Source organism: Lepidochelys kempii, chromosome 2 (assembly GCF_965140285.1).
Source record: "Lepidochelys kempii isolate rLepKem1 chromosome 2, rLepKem1.hap1, whole genome shotgun sequence".
NCBI lineage: Eukaryota > Metazoa > Chordata > Testudines > Cheloniidae > Lepidochelys > Lepidochelys kempii.
The window spans coordinates 46012183-46033219 of NC_136381.1; the positions used below are offsets into that span (position 1 = coordinate 46012183).

The 21037-nt window shown below is 42.0% G+C and overlaps 1 protein-coding gene across 6 annotated transcripts in view; it reads left to right on the forward strand.

Annotated features, from left to right (window-relative positions):
* Positions 1 to 21037, forward strand: part of C2H8orf88 (chromosome 2 C8orf88 homolog) — a 68198-nt gene that overhangs the window by 9719 nt on the left and 37442 nt on the right. For 4 of the 6 annotated variants that reach the window (XM_073330613.2, XM_073330614.2, XM_073330612.2 and 1 more), the window contains 4 exons: positions 868 to 944; positions 9525 to 9609; positions 11994 to 12100; positions 13009 to 13534. In XM_073330613.2, coding sequence (XP_073186714.1) covers positions 868 to 944; positions 9525 to 9609; positions 11994 to 12100; positions 13009 to 13125 — 386 coding nt within the window. In that variant the 3' untranslated portion in view covers positions 13126 to 13534. Of the gene's footprint in view, positions 1 to 867; positions 945 to 9524; positions 9610 to 11993; positions 12101 to 13008; positions 13535 to 21037 lie in introns of those variants that run through there. The other 2 variants (XR_012157138.2, XM_073330615.2) reach the window with 1 other exon arrangement.

Genomic DNA, 21037 nt, shown 5'->3' on the forward strand with positions numbered 1-21037 from the left:
GTTTGCTGGGAGTGCAGTGTCTTTACTCTTCACACCGTCACAAGTATAGACCTACACAAATTAATCCAGAGCTGCTGTTGTAAAAATTCCACAAATAATTGTGACCTGGTTAGTGGCTAGATCATCAGCTGTCGTTGTCTACTGATGATGGTGCTGTTTAAGGGGAGGGGGCAGGGACTGTGTGTTCACACAAAGCCCTGTCATCCTCTTAAAGGCCTGGACCCCACTTGGAGAAGGGTTCAGTAAAAGATTATTTTCCTGTAAAGAATTGTTCTGCTGCTTTCTCAGAGTCCAACTTCTACTGTGGAAAAGAGTTGAATTTAATTTATCTCTTTTTTGAAAAACTCAGTGTCCAACTACAGTATTTCTCATTCTTTGCAATTGTAACTGAAAAATGTCAATTTGTTACAAACACTTTGAAAATTGATATAACTGTATATAGCATAAAGAAATAGCAATTTTTAAATTGCATTTTAGTGGGAAATGTTTCACATTTGTGATGTGAGAATGAGAACACAATATTATCACTAGGCATTTCTAAAAGCTGAGGGGAGGGACTGCCGAAATTGCCAAGTATTATAGCTGTTGCAGGGATTGAGAAATAAATGCATCAGTGCTACTGTGGGCAGCAGCCAAATAACAGCGTATCTTAGAATCCATAGTGTTACGCTGTTAAGATCCTGCCAGAAATAGGACCAAGTCCCAAGGTGCAGCATAATCAAAGCATTCAAGTAGTAATTGGTAAACTATTTGTTCATTACTTCATTATTGTCCTGAGATGGTGCGTAAAGCCCTGATGACAAATGTCTCAAGATATGTTCTGAATGGACTCTTTGTTTTTGCTTATTCTTACTCTTGTTCCAACAGCCTCAACAATTACTTTCAACTTCCAAGCTGAATTTCCATGCAGCACTCAAGTATGTTTACATAGCGGAGTTAGCTGGGTAAGCATTTAAATGAATAGAATCAAGTCACCAATGAAAGATATTGGATGGCTAAATCTATAAATGAATGTCATGAAAGTACCATAAATTGTCAGTCAATCCATCTGTTAATTAATGAGGTAGATACTTTTGCCAATGAGAGACGTTCTAGAATTGCACACAAAGCAGTTCAGTCCTGGAGATGCTCATGTTTAGTTTGAGGTAGAAAAATTCTTCCCTGATATGTGCACTAACACATGGAAGGTGCCTCTCCGTAAATGACAATGTGGACTTGCAGATCTGGCTTCTCTGCAAACCTCTGTGTGTGTAGATAGTCAGTCATTTGCTCATTTTTTTTCCTACCCATTTTATCATGTTTATTATACTTACAAAGTGGTGGCAATATTTTTTATATTCCCTTTTATGTGAAAATATGTTCAACACATTTGAGGCAGCAGACTATGGTATTTATTGGGTAATTGTGTTCTCAGCTCATTCTGAGGGCCAGATTAGAAAGATCAGCAAAATGTGCTTGTTCTTTGTACTCTTAACCTCTATTTTGTTCTGACTCTGCATCTGCTTTTTCAATACTAATTCACACTGACTGCCCACTCAATCAGTGACTGTGAACCCAATATCATGAAACTTGTACTAAAATAGACATAAAACCACATATTTTAACAATACAAAACTGTTTTTTTAAAACTCACTGTTGCCGTCTGTGTCTGTTGGAATGTATCCTGTCCAGTCTTATTTGGTGCCTACCATTGGTGTCTTGAATGACCCAGAAAAATTTCAGTAATAAATCAGTGACTTCTTCAAGAATCTCAAGTGTCTGGGGCACCACTTCTTTTGCCTTCCATAGACTAGGTTAATTTCTACTTTCTGCCTCCCCTCTCCCCCCTCAAAAATAACATGTTGACAAGCATCTGTGGACTATTCATTTGTACTGCAGTAGCATCTAGAGGCCAGTAATAAAGGTTTGAGGCCCACTTTGTCAGGTGTTCTACACAAAAAATGAAAAGACCTAAAAGTCTTACCCTAAAAGATCTTGCAAGTCAGACTGACTCCTTGTTCTAGTGCACTTCTCGGGGAATGACTTGAACGAATCTTGCATAGATCTAAAGACTACTTCCTCTTTCAGTCCATCCCTATGGCACAAATGGAAGGTGACCCTTATTTGGACAGCTGCTGTTGAATCCTGTCTTACCTGAGCAACTTTATACTAGCAGTTGATCTATTGGAGCCTTCATTTCTGCACATACACTTCACTGTAAAAGTATGGTAATTATAATAGCAAACGGGAATGTATCTGGCTTGCAGACACACAGTTGCCTAGCTTGTACCCATAAGCATGTTTTGAAAATTTGACACTTTTTTTACATCTGAATTGTCCATGGAGATAGGTTCTTGGGGTTTTACACTCCCTTTTAGAGTTGAGGAGTGTATCCAAAATTAGATGCGGAGAGGAGTAAATTCAAAGAACTTGCCAGTCCAAGACTTTTATTCACAGCAGTTGAGTGTATAGTTATTACAATGTTGGTCAAACCAGTCTCTCTTCAAACCTTGGAGGGAATTTAGAACCTGGTACTTCATCTCTATGTGGTCGGATTCAAGTTAAAAATAGTGTGATTGTGCCCAGTGTGATGGGGTGTTTGCCCCACACTGGCATGCAAAGGGTTACTAGAGACTGTGTTAGAAGCAGCCAATAGGAGAGGGGCTGCGAGGAGCAGCCAATCAGGGCCCAGCAGGCCCATATAAAAAGAGCCACAGGGCAGCGCAGAGTCAGTTATTTCCTGGAGCTCAAGGAGGGAGGACTGGGTGCCTTGCAGGTGGAAGGAAGCTAGCACCCTGGACATAGCAATGCTGGGCAGGAACAGGGGAGCAAGAGTGAGCTCCTGGCTGGCTGCTAGATCTGGCATGCTGAGGCCCTGAGATAAGGGCTAAGAAGGTGCTGGGGCCATCGGGAAGTGGCCCAGAGAAATGTACTGAGGATTTGGAGGGGACTCTGCACGTGTCTGCCATCTACAGGTTCCTGGGTCGGGACCTGGAGTAGTGGGTGGGCCTGGGTCTCCTCTTTCCCTCCTCCACTTGCCACTGGGGAAGTGGCAGGACAATTGACTGCGGTCGCCCCTGTGGGAAGTAGCTGGGCAGTTGACTTGCAGGGCCCCTGGAAGGGGGGAGCACAGATCATGACACAGCCACAGGGCTGTATCATGAAGAGAATGCTGCATTCCTTGGAGTGACATGGGTCCGAGAGCAGATGTGACGGCAGTTGAGGCACCAGTTGGAGAAGGCATACTGACCTGTGGAGCTAATTCCCAAGACAGCCAGCAGGATGCACCAGTGTGGTGAGCGGAGCCCCGTCACATTCAGTCTTTATTTGCTGGCTAAGTAAACAAACGTACATATTTGGAAATCAAAATTCAGGAATAGTTCTGAGGTAAAAATATGGATTTCAGGTTCATAGTTCACTGCTTCATTACACAGTCATCTTAATACAAGGTGATGTGCATAAAGGTGGTTGGCAATAGTCAAGCAGTCTTTTCTGAGCCACACTAGCAGCAGCAGATGAGTGCCCAGTAATCACACGGTTGTATTCATCTAGGTGTTTCATATATACAGGATTTTAATCTATAAAGGACATTGTTTCATTTGTTACTGTGCTCCTGCATGCCATAGTAATGACAGCAGCAGTATGATACCGACTAGAATTGTGCAGTGCTAATTTAGCTCATGTTGCTCCTTACTAGATGTTGTTCTGGATGTGTACAGGTATTTATTCTGAGGAGTATCTTGGGTTTTTTGGGTGGTCATGGAATACAGTATGGCACGGGGCACATGCTTCTGCTGTGGCCAATGTAAACTTCTTCCAAAATATGGCTTCTAAATTAGAAGAGCCTTGCATTTGTCTATTGCCTTGTCCGGAAGAAGGTTTACTAGCTTACTTCAAAATGTAGACTGACAGAAGGAAAAGATTTGTCCTAGAATTCTGGTCCTAAAAACTCATTTGTGTGTGCAGCCAAGAATTCAGAGCTACTTTTATCACATTTCAAATAAACTCTTCTCTAAAGATGTGGCTGAAAACACTACACCCTCTACAGTCTGTGCCTCTTGCCTCAAGAAGGCACATTTTAATGAGCTCAGAGTTCTAAAGCGGTCTTTTGCTGCCTTAGAAGAGAAATCTAATGCTTCTTAGTGCTTCTGTCTAGTTTTAGAAGGTTCATTTGTGTAGTTGTCTGTTTTAATCTGCTGTATTAGAAGTCTGTGCTCTTACCTAGAGCTTCAACCAAAAATGGCTTTTTAATGGACTTTCCTCAGCCATGCTGGTGAGGATCATTCACATAATTGCTGTTATCTGAAGATACTTGTTAGAAAAGATTAGTGACTATCTCACCTTTTGCCCCTCTGAGTTTGAAGATTGTACAAATACAATCAACTTTGTTTATTTTTCTAATTTTTAAACACTACAGTATCTTCACCTGTTGTGAAATAAATGGATAATTAAACACTAAAAGAGCCTACATTCTATTTTCTGAGTTGGAGAAATCAACTGCTTTAGAATGTTCAGCCTTAATCACATATAGGGATATGGGTCATGTTGCATGGATCCATCATAATGTATAGTTTTGGACAAGCAAGAAACTTCTTCTCTTGCACACTCTATTCTAGTCTTGTTGGCACTATTAGAGACAAACTATGACCTCCCAGAACTTTGTCAATCTAGATGTTTGGCTACAGCCAAGGACCACATAGTGTGGCTTATGGAGGTAAGTGCCAGAGTAGCCTCTACACTCATGGAACATGTGCTGGCTGTGTCCTGTCCCATCCTCTTGCTTAACATGGTGGAGCCAGAAGGCTGCTCCCAGTTACAATGCCTACCAACAGTCCTAAGGATCATCAAGGTGTATGGATGCGCTGATCTTGCCCCCTTTGCTCTGGCTACTTTTCACTACGTTTGCATCATAGCAGCTTCTATGTCACGGAATGATTCTCTAAACAAGGAGGCCTTTCAAGAGCTACTTATACTGCCTTTAGGGCCAGAATCTAGTGTGTAGCTCAATCACAATATACTCCAATATCTGGGCCTCAACACTCTTTTTATAGGAGGAATCCTGTAGGGTAGATCCATAAGGCTGCAAAAGCTACCCATTCTGCAGCTTGTCTATAGTGATAGTGAATTACAGCCACCGTCTCTGGAATGATTCCCTTTGAAGTACACACCAACTGTTAAGTTAGAATTGGAATATTATAACTGAGATTTCAGAAACTTTAACTCTGCATTAAAAACTTCTGTGGCAGAATGTTGATGTTCCACATGTGGTCTAGATAATACTTAATGCTGCCACGAGTGCAGGGGACTGGACTAGATGATCTCTCAAGGTCCCTTCCAGTCCTATGATTTTATGTGCATTCATGCACAGTTTGTGAAATCATAACTTTCTGAGGCTCTATTTTTCACTATAGAAGACAGATGCATCCCTGTTTACACTTAAACTTTAGGAAGAATGTAATAAACTTGGAAAGCAGGAATAGCTTGTTAGCATTTTTTCTATTAGAGGAAAACTGCAATGCAACAAGTTAAACAAGGCATCTTGGTACTCCAAAGTATGCAAAAATAAAGTATTGGGGCCTCAGTCAGGTCCTCCCTGATTTTTCCAAAGTAACTACTCTGGAATCAGAAATATCCCTGTATCATATTGCTTGATGGTATTAATACTAACTCTTCAAAGAGAAGCTCTGAGGAATAACTTCCTCACTACCTGCAGTTTGAACTCCTAATCCTCTCAACTGGTGAAGTTTAGTGATAAACATCAGCACTCGTGCCCATGATGGCAAAGATAATCATTGCTTCCTTTAAAGACCATCTGCCAAACTGCTTAGTAAATGAACTCTAGCCAGTTCTGAAAAAATATACTGTCAACCTTGCCAGTTTCTAACCTTGCACTTCTTGGCAAGGACATCAAAAAGTGATAATACTGAGCTTCAAATGTATTTATCCTATTCCAATACAGCATCCCTTACATTTGGGTTTCAGGTTGGTGCTGATGTCCCAAACTTCTGTTTTTTGGGCAGGAATCAAATCCAAGCTGGCACTACTAGATATCTTTGGACTTTGATAATGTTGGCTGCTTGGTAAGGTGACATACGTATATGACATTGCAGAAGTGATGAATCCAGTGCAGTGCTGCTCCAGGTTTTTGTTGGACATGTCTGACCCAGAACTGTGATGGCCAGGTCCCTGCTTTTTGTTTAATCTCCCCACCTCTCCCCCTTGTGCCCAAGCTTATTTCCTGGGGAGTTCAAGTTTCGATACTCTCATCTTCCCTTTTAAATATTTTGAAGGAGCCTTCAGATATCAAAGATGAGAAAGACAGTGAAACATCATGGCCTTGTGCCGCCAATATGCAGTTTAAACTACTCTTTGATCTTTCATTAATTCAGTCTCTATGGTCACTAGGATGTCTCAATGCCTGGGAGGAATCTTCAGAAGGATAAAGAGCCGGTGGGTCAAATTCCTGCCAGAGAAGGTATAAGTTATATGAATAGGAAGGGGTGGGGGGAAGCCAGAAAAACCGGCTAATACTTATTCACATACTAGGAGGTGTGAAACTGTAGGGTTCTGCTGAACTCATTGCATGCAGACAGGTTCAGTACAAGGAAGGTGGCTTCCATTTCCAGCTGACCAGGAAAGAGGACCACCTTGTCTTACTGATCCAGGTGGTCTGAACTACACTAGTCTTCTTCAGGCTAGGCTACTGCAACTCTGTAGCAGGGTCAGACTGTCACCATAATAAGGCAGAAGACTGTACAGGTAGCAGCAGTGCGCCTTCTAAAGTAAAGGCGGATGCAAAACAAAAGTATTGACTGTTCTTTGCAAACTCCACTCAGAATGAAGCAAAAGGCCCTCAGCCAAATTGCAAAGCCACTGCGGGGCGGGGAGAGGGGGCTGAGATCCAGCAACTTATTGGAGGGTGGGGTAGTCTCCTACACACATGCATTCCAAGGATGTTGCAGCTAGAGATACCCAGGTTTAGACTGTTAAGTTCTGGGGTTGGCATTCTGGTTACAGAGATCCTTGCTAGAAGGGAAGACTTAAGTCCATGTCTCAGCAGTTTAGATTTAAACATAAGACTTTCCATCCTCCCCGTTAGAAAAAAAACCTTTCCTTCTCTCCTCTTTTTTTCCTACCTTCCACCCTGCAGAAATAACATTGCTTAGCTGCTGAAAAATGTTGCTAATTGTGGTTCTTACCTGAAAAGTAATTCTAAAATGGCACGAGAGGGTTCCATCTTTGTGTTTAAAAGATTGCTGTCTCAAATGTGCTCAGTTTCCAAGGATATGTTTCTTCTAACTTCCAGTTCTGTAAATTCCAGTGTGGAAGCACAATAAAGCTGGCTTATGTTATTGTTAGGGCCCTACCAAATTCACGGCCATGAAAAACACATCATGGACTGTGAAATCTGATGTCTCCCCGTGAAATGTGATGTTTTCTGCTTTTACCCTATACTATACAGATTTAACGGGGGAGACCAGTGTTTCTCAAGTTGGGGGTCCTGACCCAAAAGGGAGTTGCAGGGGGGGTTGCAAGTTATTGGGGGAGGGGTGTCACGGTATTGTCACCCTTACTTCTGCACTGCCTTCAAAGCTGGGCAGCCAGAGAATGGCTACTGTTGGCCAGCTCTGAAGGCAGCGCCCTGCCAGCAGCCATGCAGAAGTAAGGATGGCAATACCATACCATGCCATCCTTACTTCTGTGCTGCTGGCAGCTCTGCCTTCACAGCTGGGCTTCCGGCCAGCAGCCACCGCTCTCTGGCTACCCAGCCTTGAAGACTGTGTTACTGCTGGTGGTGGCACTGAAGTAAGGGTAGTAGTACCACAACCCCACCTACAGTTACTTTGCAAACCCACCCACAACTCCTTTTTAGGTCAGGACGATTGCAACACTGTGAACTTTCAGATTTAAATGGCTGAAATCGTGACCTTGATTTTTTTATTATTTGTTTTTATTTTATTTTTTTTGTATGGACTGTGGACTGTGAATTTGGTAGGGCCCTAGTTACTGCGTATATTCACTAACGCTAGTAGTAAAAGTTCTGCAGGCTCTTGAGCCTAGTCTACTTCATAGCTGTACTTCTCCAGCAGTGCAGCTCCTGCTCAGCTCCTGCTTATGTCTATGCTATAGCTTCCACTACTGGCAGCAATGGTGGAGCTGTGCCAGTTGTGAATTATAGGCCAGAGTAGACACTGCCTCCGTTTCATCTGTGCAACGCTGTCTTTCAAACTGTGTCTATAGTATCTTCATGAGGCCTGCATAGGTGTCACTGACTGAAACTGAGTTAAAAAATGATTAGAAGAAGCCAATTTTCTTTTAAATGTGCTGGCAGGGCTGTCCCTAGACATTTTGGTGCCCTATGCAGCCCCACTGTGTGTGTTGGGGAGGGGCTCCATGGGGGGGCAGGAGCAGGCTTGGGGGGCAGAGGGGAAACTGCCCCACTTGCACAAGCCGGCAGAGCAATGTGGGTTGGGGCAGGGTCACTCCACTTCCTGCTGCCCCAAGAGTGCAGTGCGCGCCTGACCCCTGCTGCAGTCCCCTATTGCTCGGGGAAGGGGTGGAGTGGGGGCGGGGCTGGGGTGGACCAGGGGCGGGAAAAGGTGGAGCAGGGGTGGGGGCATCTTTCCTGGGCGGCTCAGCCAGCCAGGGGATTGGGCTGACCTCTGGAGCAGCATGCAGCTGCGTAGTGTACCAGGAAATCTGGGGCAATTTGGTGCCCTAAATTTCCTGGTGCCCTACGCAGCCGCATACTTTGCGTAAGGGTAAGGGCGGCCCTGTGTCTTGGCTGTGAAGAATGAGGGTAATGCTGACAGACCCCAGTCGTTAGCGGCCAGGATTGAACCTGGGACCTCTAGAGCTTAGTACATGAGCCTCTACAGCATGAGCTAAAAGCCAGCTGACTCCTAGCTTAGGCTGTAGAGCAGAGTAATTTCATCTCTCTCTCTGGTCTCAGTGACACTAGATGGGACAGAACACCACACCCAGGAGGTATGTGGGTTACATACTTCCCCTAGCTGAGGAAGTGCCTCCTGAGCTTCAGAGACTTCCCAGTAGAAATCCCTGACGAGCCTCCACTTGTAATGCTGATAGACACTAGTTGTCAGGTGGGATCGAACTTGGGGCCTCTGGAGCTTAGTGCATGAGCCTCTACTGCTGTAGAGCAGACTCATTTTCTTTCTCTTTGCCACTAGATGGGACAGAATGCCACACCCAGGAGGTGTGTGGGTTACACTAGCCGGGAGTGTACCCTAGAGGGAAGAACCCATCTCCCCAAAACCTACCTTACTGACAAGGGAACAAATTCCAGAATTAGACAGTGCTGTGGATTGTCCATGACTTTCATACCTTAAAGCAAACTTGATTATTGTATCAAAACTAATCACTGCAGATTTACTTGAAACAATATAACTTTGCTTTTTTTTTTTCTTTTTTTTTTTTGCTGATCGTTTCAGTTTGTCAGAAGGAGATTCCAGCATCTGATGATGCATTTTTGGACACGCTTATGAAATTTGAATAAATTGCATGTTCTTCTTTCCTTGTTTTAGTGGTATGAGGCTACTGGAATGCAGACCTTAAATCAAACTGTGATCCCTAGTCAGCCAGAGTGGCAAGAGTCTAAAACTAAGAAAGGTAAGCTTTGTTTTACGCTTGGGGGAATTCTGCGCCACTGCCCATGAACAGAATTTATGTCCACCGCAGATTTCTTTGCGTCCCTACAGAAAAATGACTTTGATGGGGAAGCAAAGGGAAGCCACAAGCGGTCATACAACCTTCTCCAGCTGTATGTTTTGGGTGCCCAGGGCAGCTGACGGAGAGGTAAATCACTGTGGGGCAGGGGGTGGGACTGGGGAAGACCCAGCTGTTGGCTCCTACCCTGCACCAGGCACGGCTGCTAGTCTCAGGTGCGTTCAGGGAGGATGACATCCCCTGCACGGCATCTGGGGCTGGGTCAGACCCAGCTGCAGGAAGCTCTGCAAAATCTCCCTCCCGCTGCTTCCTTTGCCCATCACTCCTCAGCTGCAGGGGGAGGGATCCCTGTACAGGGAGCTGCTCCCACATCTGCCCAACCCCTGTGCATCCAGATGCCCTCATACCCAGACCCTTCTGTCGAGCCTTACCCCCCACACACACTCAGAACACCCCGCCCCTGATGATTCCCACATCCCCTGCACCACCCCGATGAGCCACCCAGATCCCCACCCCACTGAGCTCCAACCACCTTCACCTGGACCCCTCTGCAGAGTCACATTATCATTGCACCCAGAAGCCCCTAATGAGCCCCTGTGCATCCAGATTCCCCACTGAGTCGCCCACACCCAGATTGCCCCCCACAGAACCCTCTCAACCCACACCTGGATCCCCCCCACACTAAGCCCCTCCACACTTGGATCGTACCTTGCTGAGCCAGCCTGCCTGCCCACACCTGGTGCACCTGGCATGGAGGGGCAGGGCCCTGGGGTGTTATTGGAGCAGGCACAGTCCTTAGGCTATGTCAGGGTTGGGTGCAGCCTCACCACTGAGTCTGTGTCCCGGGGGGAACTGCACAGTGATCTCCTACCTCTGTTCAGCCAGCGGCCTGTGCTCTCCAATGCTATGCTGGAGCCTCCACATTTATTTGACAAAATTTGCAGAATTTAAAATATTGTGTGCAGAATTTTTAACTTTTTGGTGCAGAATGCCCTCAGGAATATTTGTTTATATGTAGATCAATGTTTGAATTATCTGCTTCCAAGGTAAAAGGGAAAATATGAACTCTGAAAAGGTATATATGCTTGTTCCAGATATCATTCATTGCTTAGAGGTGATGCTTTCCTCCCGTATGTGGATTTGGCTATGTGAAGGAGCCAGGCTTTTGGAACCTTGCTAGTTTGATGTAGAAGTAGTACAGTAAACTTAAAACTCTGGTAGTGTCATCTGACCTTGCCATAACTACAGGAAAACTCCATTGGGAGGCTTGTTTGGATTTAAAGGTTTGTATGGTATAGCTATATTCATATAGCTGAATTGGTGCCATAGCTGACGAGCACAGATGTGGTAAGTTTGCACCAATGAGGCTACATTAGTGTAGCCATAACAGTACAAAACAAAATCCCAGTTAGACAAGCCCCAAGCGTAGCTATCAATATTTGTGCAGCTGCATGCATTACACTCATGTGAACTACCTCATTACACTTATGTGTTTGCAAGGTTGAATGTAAGTTCATTTCTTAAATTCATGGTGGTTTAAGGCATCAGCTTGGTTGCCCTGGTGAATGTAGTCCTCAATTTAACTGCAGGGCAGGCTTACTACACATACTGCCCTGAGAGCATGTCTTAACACTGATCTGGAGGAATTTCCCTTAGCATTAACAGGTAGATCAGTCTCCATGGCTAGTTCTGGGTGTCTCTGCACAGTATGCTAGTTAGTGCAAATTATGGGAGGGGAGTTTGTGATGTAAGATCTGGAACTGAGATCCACCAAATTCATTTTGTATAGGAACCCTGAAACATCCATTTTTAGCAGTAACTTCAATCTCTCCTGAGCGGTATTGGATTAAAACTGGTGATCTATACATGAAATACTTTGTAGTTCACTAGTAATGACCTGAAGCAGCTAGTCCTTCCAAACCCGCTCTTTTAAGAGTAGGTGTGTGTGCATGTGCAATATAAAGTGCTCTCTTTTCACACACAAAACTCTTAGAAAAATCAAAAGAAAAGGAGTACTTGTGGCACCTTGGAGACTAACGAATTTATTTGAGCATAAGCTTTTGTGAGCTGCAGCTCACTTCATCGGATGCATCACTTGGCTGTAGCTCACGAAAGCTTATGCTCAAATAAATTCATTAGTCTCTAAGGTGCCACAAGTACTCCTTTTCTTTTTGTGGATACAGGCTAACACGGCTGCTACTCTGAAACCTTAGAAAAGTCAAGCACTCAAAAATTGGGAAATGCCAGCATTTAAGCTGCTTTGCAAACATCACTGTTTAACAAATAACTTTATAGTAATCTGTTTGTGTATAATCCTGTGTTTGCAGAAAGAATTAAATACAGCAGGGATTTCCTCTTAAAGCTTTCAAGTGTTTCACTCTCTCAAAAGAAGCCGGAATTTCTTCCTGATCATCCTATTGTACTTGAAAAACCAGTAAGTGTATTCTTGCCATTTAAACCAAGCAGTGAAAAGCAATCTTGCAGGTCGCCAACTGTCCATGTTGACTGAGCAAAGTTTAACTTTTAAAAAATCTGTTTGCACAGGTACATGATACAGTAATAACATTATTACTATTGCACCTTGAGTCCCCAGTTGGATTGGCATTTTATCATGACGGAATAACTATGGTGCTCCATAGTGCTTCCATCTGTCAGTTCCTTTTGTTGCCTCTTAACAATGGCTGAGGTCTTAATCTCGTTGAAATTTACTGTGCTTGACTTCTTAGCCATGTTGCTTCAGCTTTCCTTTTTAATAGCTATAGACTATATCTTCAGTTTGGTGTGGTATACTAATCTCTTCTTGCTGTTGGCAACTTAAAAAAAAAAGTCAATCTTAAACTTGCATAGCCCAGTTTGATCTAAAAGTGTTGCGATTTGGGAATTTCTCAGCTCTCAAATATTTTTCTGTAGTCATTATTTACTCATACTGAATATTTCTCTCTCTCCATTGTTGTTCTGGAGCAAACTTTCCTCTTCAAACGCTTTCCCCATTTACAAACAATGAATTGGTCATGTTTTTGTGAGAATGAGTCCATGGTTTAAGAACCCAAACTTTTTCTTGGTATCCTCAGATACCTATTCAAACACTACCTTAAACTGGTATAAATGGTATTCAAGTAGAAAGTCTTGTACAAATTAGGATAGACCATTTTTGTCAAGGTATCCAGCACCTTTAAATAATTATAGTAATAGTAATAATACCTAGTTCTGACTTAGCCTTAAGTGCCTTAATATACCACCTTGTTGGAGTGTAGAACAACTATGCATTCCCTTTGCATTAAATCCATGAATTAACACCGGCTCAGCTCTGCTCTGATGGTCAGTATTCCTGCATAAATTCAGCTCATTCTGTGCCTGTTGGGGAAGAAGTGGATGGTGAGCAGGACATCAGAGAGTACCACCTGGACACCAGGAGTTGGGGAAACTCTCTGGATGCCAAATGAATTTGTGCTACGGTAGAGGAGGAATGGATTTTTCACATCCTCCCTAGAGAATGCTGTGGCCATTCTAGTTAAGAAACCATCCAGTACTACAGTGGGGTATTTTTGAAGAACCTGGAGATGACTTCTCTTGTAGTTCAGATGCAAGTACCAATCATCTTCCAGTCAGCAAAGAACATGCAACAGTTTCTGCATACTGTCAAGACACAGACTGATAAACTCTGGGACCCAAGCTCTTAATACTGGCTTCTTGAAGTTTTTTGTGATATTTGGTGGTGGAGGCTTCTATAGCTGGGGCAAGACTTTCTGGACACAGTTCAACATCACCTGATTACATAGTTCTGGATTTGCCTTTAACAAAACCTATCTGCAATGCTGTTCTGAGAGCTTTCATTTTTGTGAGACCATAAATTAAAGTTGTGGAAGAAGTCCTGCGTATGCCTCTTCTGTCCTAGAAGAGACTGGTTACTTTTAGGAGCTTTCTCTATATGGAGACAGCCTAGCACCAACTAATGCTGTCTTTTTGATGTGACAGTGAGATAAGCTGCGGCCAGACACATTTGGCTGTGAGCCTTCACCTGGAGGCGCATTCGAATCTTGCGGCTCTCTGTGGGATGTTGTGTTAGTGAACTGAGTTTTGCCCATATCACTCCAGAATCAGGGCACTTCTGTCTAGAAGCCTAGGGTTCCTCTTTCTGCTTATGTCTCTAGAGAACAAAGCTTGTGAAGCTTGCTTGTAATCAGGGGTGAAAACTCTGTCAAGTTGCTTGGCATGAGTTTCCGGGCACTGTACAGCAGGCTGTGTTCTGCAAGAATATTCTCTATCCATTTGCAAGCAAACTGCTTGTCTTTCTCTTGTAATAGAGTATATAAGACACCCCCCACACACACACACAAAAGGTATATTTGGCAGCTGTTTTGTTTTTTGACCTATTTAAGGTAGACCAGTTTCTCATCAATACCTGGGTTTTTGCAGGATTTGAAGCATTAAAGCCCTGTCTTACGAGCATTGTAATCCTTACAGACTGATGGGAGGGTCCCCCCTCTTCTTGTGAACTCACATCTTTCACATGGATGCTTTCTGGTGGTGGTGACTGCTGCTGTTTACCATAGTGACAATTTAAACAAAATTCCTCAGAGATATGGAGACATCTTTGAATTTCTTCAAAGGTTATAGAACTCTTTTTTATTTTACTTGGTTCACATGCCTATCTCCAGGAGATCCACTTGGAATTTTTCTTCTGAAATCAGTGCTCAGTGGGCTGGGCTTTGTATCCAAGAAAACAATGTTTAAATGACTACTTGCATTTCTTTTTGCTACAGCTTAGTAGGCTGCAATGTCACTGCTTATCTAATCAGAAGGAATGCCTGCTTCTGCAGCCAATATCTGGTCTGCTTCTGGTCAGGAGACTTGTAGAACACCAATGAGTTCCATGTACGCTTACTTTTTGTCTTGACAAGTTTAAGGCTTCATTTGTTGGTGTCGGAGAACCAGTACCCAGAATCCAACAATACAGTACCCTAGTTTATTTCTGAATGGTTTCTCTTAAGTTTCTATCATAGGCGCTGACTCCGTGGGTGCTTTGGAGGCTCAAGCACCCATGGAATAAAAAAAAAGAGGGTGCTCAGCACCCACAATCCACAGCTGTTCGGCAGACTCCGGGCTGGCCACTGATCTGCTGTGTGGCAGCTGGTGGGAGGCACTCGGGGGAGGGTGGAGAGCAGTAGGCGGGGGGCTTTGTGGGAGGGGGCAGAGGGGCAGGAAGAGGTGGAGTGAGGGCAGGGCCTCGGGGGAAGGGGTGGAGTGGGGGTGGAGCACCCCTGGGAAAAAGAAAAGTCAGCTCTTGTGGTTTCTATATTATTTTTGTTATTCCTTTATTTTAAAAACAAGACTTATGCACCTTGAAAAAGTAAACATTGATCCCTTTCAACTGCAACTGGTTTGTTTTTTCCATTGATAGTTTTGTGACGCTACTTAACTGTAGACTGATCCCTGGAACTTTCTAGTCTACGAGTAGAGATTTCTCTCCGAATTTCTTTCAGGAGGAGACTATTTACCTATAGCCATTTTTGGTCAGCATATATTTAGCTGTGGTGTATCACTTACTCACATCCCTTCGGTCGTTGGTTCTAAATCTCTTTAAACTATACATACAATGGGGAAATGCATTTCCAGCTTCTTACTGGAAAATAATTGAATATCAGTGGCACTATGTCTTTACTTCAAGATAGTGTGCAGTACCTTCTACTGGAGCAAGCTGCTCAGACTTGAACATGGAAGACTCCTTTTGGGAGCCTGGTTTCAAGAGTCGTGGTCTACTACAGCTATCTGTCTTTGGAGTAGAATTCTAACTGTTTTCAGCCACCCTTGACTAGTGGGAGTTTGCTCAAAGATTTTGTCCATTTTGGACAGAACAAAGTTCTGTGCCTGCAAAGGCATCTTTTAAAGTTAACAGGTATACGTTATTGCAAAAACTGCTTCAAACTTAACTGTAGTATTTTCTGCTGAGTAAATTAACTTACATTTCCTCAAATGGTCACTGATTACCAGATTACATTATTTTTCTAAGCAATCTTATTTCCAAAAATGAAACAAACTTTGTGTGCCTACCTGTTTCAACAGTCCAAAGTTTAGTGTCTTGCTGAAAAATTCTGCTAATACACGGTGCCAGGCGAGCTATACAAAACAACACCTGTCCAAATTGCTGACATACCTAAAGATGATCCTTTAAGGAGCTCTGTATAAACCATGTACCCTAGCAAGGAGCTCTATTGAAGTCAGTAGGATCAACTCATGTGTGGGATCTGTGGGTACAGAGCTCCTTGCATCATCGGGGCCTAAGTTTAGCTGTGGAACAATGCGCAATAGTGCAAACAATGGAGATGGAAGGTGGAAAGAAGAGACTGCTTACAGATCAGCTTTATTTAGGTTTGCACGTGCTGAACACATCTTAAAGGCCTTTAGTATTGTTTGTCAGAGTAATTCTTCCTTTTCATTAGAAATAAGAGTACTTAAATCTTAAAAGGGATTCCTGCAAAGTGATAGAAACCTTTACCTACTGCTTTCTCAGGTATGTTAATTGTATAGATCCACTACAATTCTTGTATGCGCAAGTACTAGTTTTAACATACGGATGAAAATCTGTGAGGGTGTTCTGAATCTGTTCCACTTTAGTTTTTCTAGCAAAGGATAAATTTGAACTAGAAATTGAACAAGACAAAAAGTAGGACAACAAGTAGGTGGTGATGGTGATGTCATGACTTCACACACTTGCCAGATGTGCTACAGATATTCTTTTTTCCTTCTGCAAAGTCCATTTCAGTAAGACTCTACTTCACAAGCTGACTTTTAAAGTCTGGCTGTTATCTGGACTGGACTGAAGCTCTCTACATAAACTTGTTTGTTTTTTCTCTACCACTGATACAGCAACTCATTTGGAAGTATTTCTTGTTGTATTTCAATATTAGATTTTAACCTTCAGGGTCACTAAGACCTATTGGCAGAATTAGCTAGGCTCACAAGTTCTCTGTGATTCTAAGTGGGCAGTCATGGAATTTTCTGTGTCTGCTACACCAATGCCGAGATCCTAGTTCAGTTTCATTATTAACCAGTCTCTGTACTGAACCCAATGTTCCTTTTCCTTGCCATTCATTTCCAAGACTACCCACTGTACTGTTAGTTGTTGTGGTATCTTATTCCTTTTATAAATCACTATTACTATCTCTGTTAAAGTCTCTCTTTATAATACTATCTTGCTGTCTGTATTGGTAGCAAGTTGTACACAGTCTTGTGTTTCTGGAGCTTTGCCAGTAGCGCTTTTGTCTATGGATTTATTTCAGCATACTGTCCTAGATGGGAACTATTTACTGGTTGCATTTTTTTCATTTGATCAAAACAGATTGATTTGTTCTACCACAGGTGCCAACTCCGTGGATGCTCTGGGGCTGGAGCGCTCACGGAGGGGGGAAAAAATTGTGAGTGCTTAGCACACACCGGCAGCCCTATGGATCAGCTCCTCCCCCTTCCTCTTTCTCTCTCCTCCCTCCCCCCCCTCCTGCCTGCTGGTAGGCCCCACTGATCAGCTTCTCCCCCTCCATCTCAGCTTCTTCCGCCCGCCGCGATCAGTTGTTCAGTGGCATACAGGAGGCACTGGGGGAGAGGGGAAGGAGGGGGCAGGAAGAGGCGAGGAAGGATTTGGAGGAAGGTGTAGGGCCTGGAGCAGTACAGGGGTTGAACACTCCCCCGGATACTGGGGAAGTCGACTCCTCTGGGTTCTACCAGTTACTGGCTTTCATGCATCAGTAGTGGATGGTAAGCACCTTCTGAGATAGCTGTTGAGGATCCTATATTTAGAATATTTCCAAACTGCTGCTCAAGTGTAGTTGAATACTGGTCTAAATTTTCAAGTGATTAGTAATTTTTGAGTCTTCATCTTGATGATGTCTTTTTAAAGAGACCCTATTTTTAGAGGGTGAGTGCTTGGCCCTTCTTGATAATTGGGTTCTATTAAAGTACCTCAGATTGGGTTTACCATGACCAGTTGCTTTTAAAAATTTAGGCCACAATTTGAGGCATTTAATTAACCTGTAATTCTTATTATCTCTTACAATCTTACATGTTTAGTCCTTATCTCATTATGAATACTCTGTTACAATTCAGTGAGATTTAACTTGCTGTGTGTAATGTAAATATTTAAATGACATTTCAAACTTTGAAGTAATTTTTTGAGTCTGTTTATCTTACAGAAGAAAACTATTTTATTGCCTTATGTAAGAAATGACAGGTCCTTTTGAAGATAAGAAATCCATCTTTTGGACAGCTAACAATGAAGTGGATTAAGGGCCAGATTTTTAAAGGTATTTAGGTGCCTTAAGATGCAGATAGGTGCTTAGTGGAATTTACAGAAGCACCTAGGTGCCTAAATGCTTAAAATCCCTGGTCATTAATCAAGAATGCCAGTAGAATGTAAACAAATTACAATGGATGTAAATTTTGTTTTTTCAATTATCAAAAGCCAGAAGTATTTTCAACATTGACAAACTTTGGTTCGCTAAATCAACTTCAACATTTGTAGAACCACCAACTTTAAACCAGTATTTCTGACTCAGATTTTGTTTGCAATGTTCAGATTTTCATTAGCTGTAATAATGGAACAGAAACACAAGCTGTAGTAATTCTCAAACATGACTTGGATGTATGTAAGTGTATTATTTCTTGAATTTTGAAACTGGCTTTGATTGCTTTTCAGTAATTCACAGTGGCGCTCAGTGACCTTTTGCATTCTGTGGCTATACGACTAGTTTCTTTCAAGATGTTTAATATCTTGATGTTTTGGTTTCATTGAAAGGCAGCACAATTTCCATAAAACTAGAATATCTACCCTAATGATTGTTGACTATACAGGGGAGCTGTCGATAGGGCAGTGGATTTCAGGAAATGCAATACTAAATAGTGTCATCCAATGGTACTGATGTTTCCAAAGTGGAAATGGGTAGTGGTGACAATGAAAAATTCCAAGAATCCTTGTTGGAAGTGCATACTACTTATAGCTGTTTCCTTAAATAAGGATTGCATAATGAAAAGAAGCCTCTGAAAGCCTTTTAGTTAATAATGTACAGTATTGTTTATATATGCAAATATAACTCTCTAAATTGACTAACTTCAAGAATAATACAAAATTATTTTGGTCTAGCTACTTGTAATAGCTTCTGTACTCAGAACTGCAGTAAGGCTGAAATTAATCCTTTCACTCCTGAAATTGGATTTTTCTAGAATCCATTTTTTTTCTAGCAAAGGATAAATTTGAACTAGAAATTGAACCAGAGGAAGGTTAGATCGTTAGAGCAATAGTACTAAAAATTTGCAAAGTTAAATTTGTTAAAGATGTGATTAGCTTTTCAGTTGTCTTAATCTTTTCTAAACTATGCAAAATAAGGTTGCCAAAAAAGTCCTGGATTTTCTTTTGGTGTTTGTCATCTTTGTTTCTGTACATACAGCAGCAGTTTCAGACAATCATTGTAATTCTTTAATGTCCCTTATGTGTGTCAATTAAAATATTTTGTGAGTGTGATCTGTTTGTACGCTTGTATTTGAAACACACAGTACATCAATTTGAAAGCCTTAAATTTACAAAAGACTAAAATAGCTCAACTATAATTGGGGGTTAGAGGTATGTTCTTCCCAGTAGCAACCCTACAGCTAATGCTGAAGGCAATTCCAGTTTTACTCTCATCCCTTCTATCTCAAACTCTTTTAGTGCTGAGATTCCTTAAATGTTATCAATTGTAGATTAGTGGTTGGTTATATCATTAGTAAATGGGGAATAATTTTGCAGTGGTAGGAAGACTGATTACTTGATTTACTAGAATTTTTCTATCTCTGGCATTTGACTCTGTTCAATTCTAGAACAGATTACCTTATCCATTAGAAAGGAACAGAACACTGAAACTTCATGGAGACCATTTTAACCAGAATTTAGAGAGCATAGTTGTGTGAAAAGATGTTCCTTAACGTGTAACCCTTAAATGATGTATTATGTGCACACAAGCACAATATCAGAGCACCAGATTATTGGTAACACAGCCATCAACTCAACTGACATCACTTCCTGAAGGCTTGTGGATTTATTCTATCCCAGTGATGACACAGCCTGCCTTTGCTTAACAAAGAAGGAAATTTTCTCACTAACCTGAAAGCATATTCTTAAATCTACTAATTAAAGCTAAGGATGAGCAAACCAACTCGATCAAAATAGGAAACCAGACCAATTGTTAATTGCTGTAGTTAATGATCTGTACCTGTCTAAGTAACTCAGTCAGTACTGACATGTTCTATAATATACTTGAAATTGTACTGCAGGTGGAAAGGATGGGCTGCATTTTACTTCTGTCTATTTTCCTGGCAATTGGTCTTAAACATGCAGAAGGGAAGGACAGATGGTCTTAATGAGAGCATATTTTTCTTGTAAAATTATCATACATCTTGTGGAAATATCTTTGAAATGTTGATATCCCAAATGCTTTCTTAAGTTTAATTCTGAAGTACTGTGATTAAAGAACTACTTCCTAGTGTGTAATCTATCCCAAATTGTGCTACATACTTTCTTAGCTCCATTCCCAACCCTCTCTACCCAAAACAAAATATAGTTGAAACTTTATCTGACAAAACAGCTCCAATCAGAAATGATGAAATTACTACTAAAAGGTCTTTGAGGAAAGAGGCCTCCATGAAAGAGAATTCATATTTTTAAAGATGTAGATGTTTTAAAATCTTCAGGTACAGTGTCCTACAAGTGCTTTCTCTTGTTTGCAATGCCTATTTTAACTAGGGTAGAATATTGGATGTGAATGGATAAGAACACCTCACTGTTTAGTATTTGTCTTGTTTTAAATGTCACTTTGCCTGAATATTTAAATACAATTTTTTTTTACATTAAATCCATATTAGGGTGAGAGATCAGCAGGAAGTTTGCAAAGTGTGGGATGTGGGTGAGTTTGAAAAGTTTTGATACGTGCATAAAGCTAGTCAGGAATCTTGATTTTTTTTTTTAACTTGGAAAATGATTAATTAGAAAAGTATTGGTTTCAATAAACACTCATTGGGAGGAATTCCCAGGTTCAGATGGAATTTCTTCTCAAAACCAGAGAAACATACCCCAGGATGGCCAACAGGCTGATGGTTAGGGCGTCCTGGTGGATAGGTGGGAGACTCCGGTTCAAGTCCTTGGTCCAACTTGGGCAAAGCTAGGACTTCAATGGCAGTCTCCGACTCCCCATATTTATGTCCAAAACACTGGGCTTTTGGCTATTCTGGGGCACGCTCTATCACTCTGTTTTTGCTGTACAGCAGAACAAAATCATTTCAAAATCTCAAGTTTTCATGAAATGGAAATGTCTTCTGACCAGTCCTATTGACATTCAGTGGGACAGAC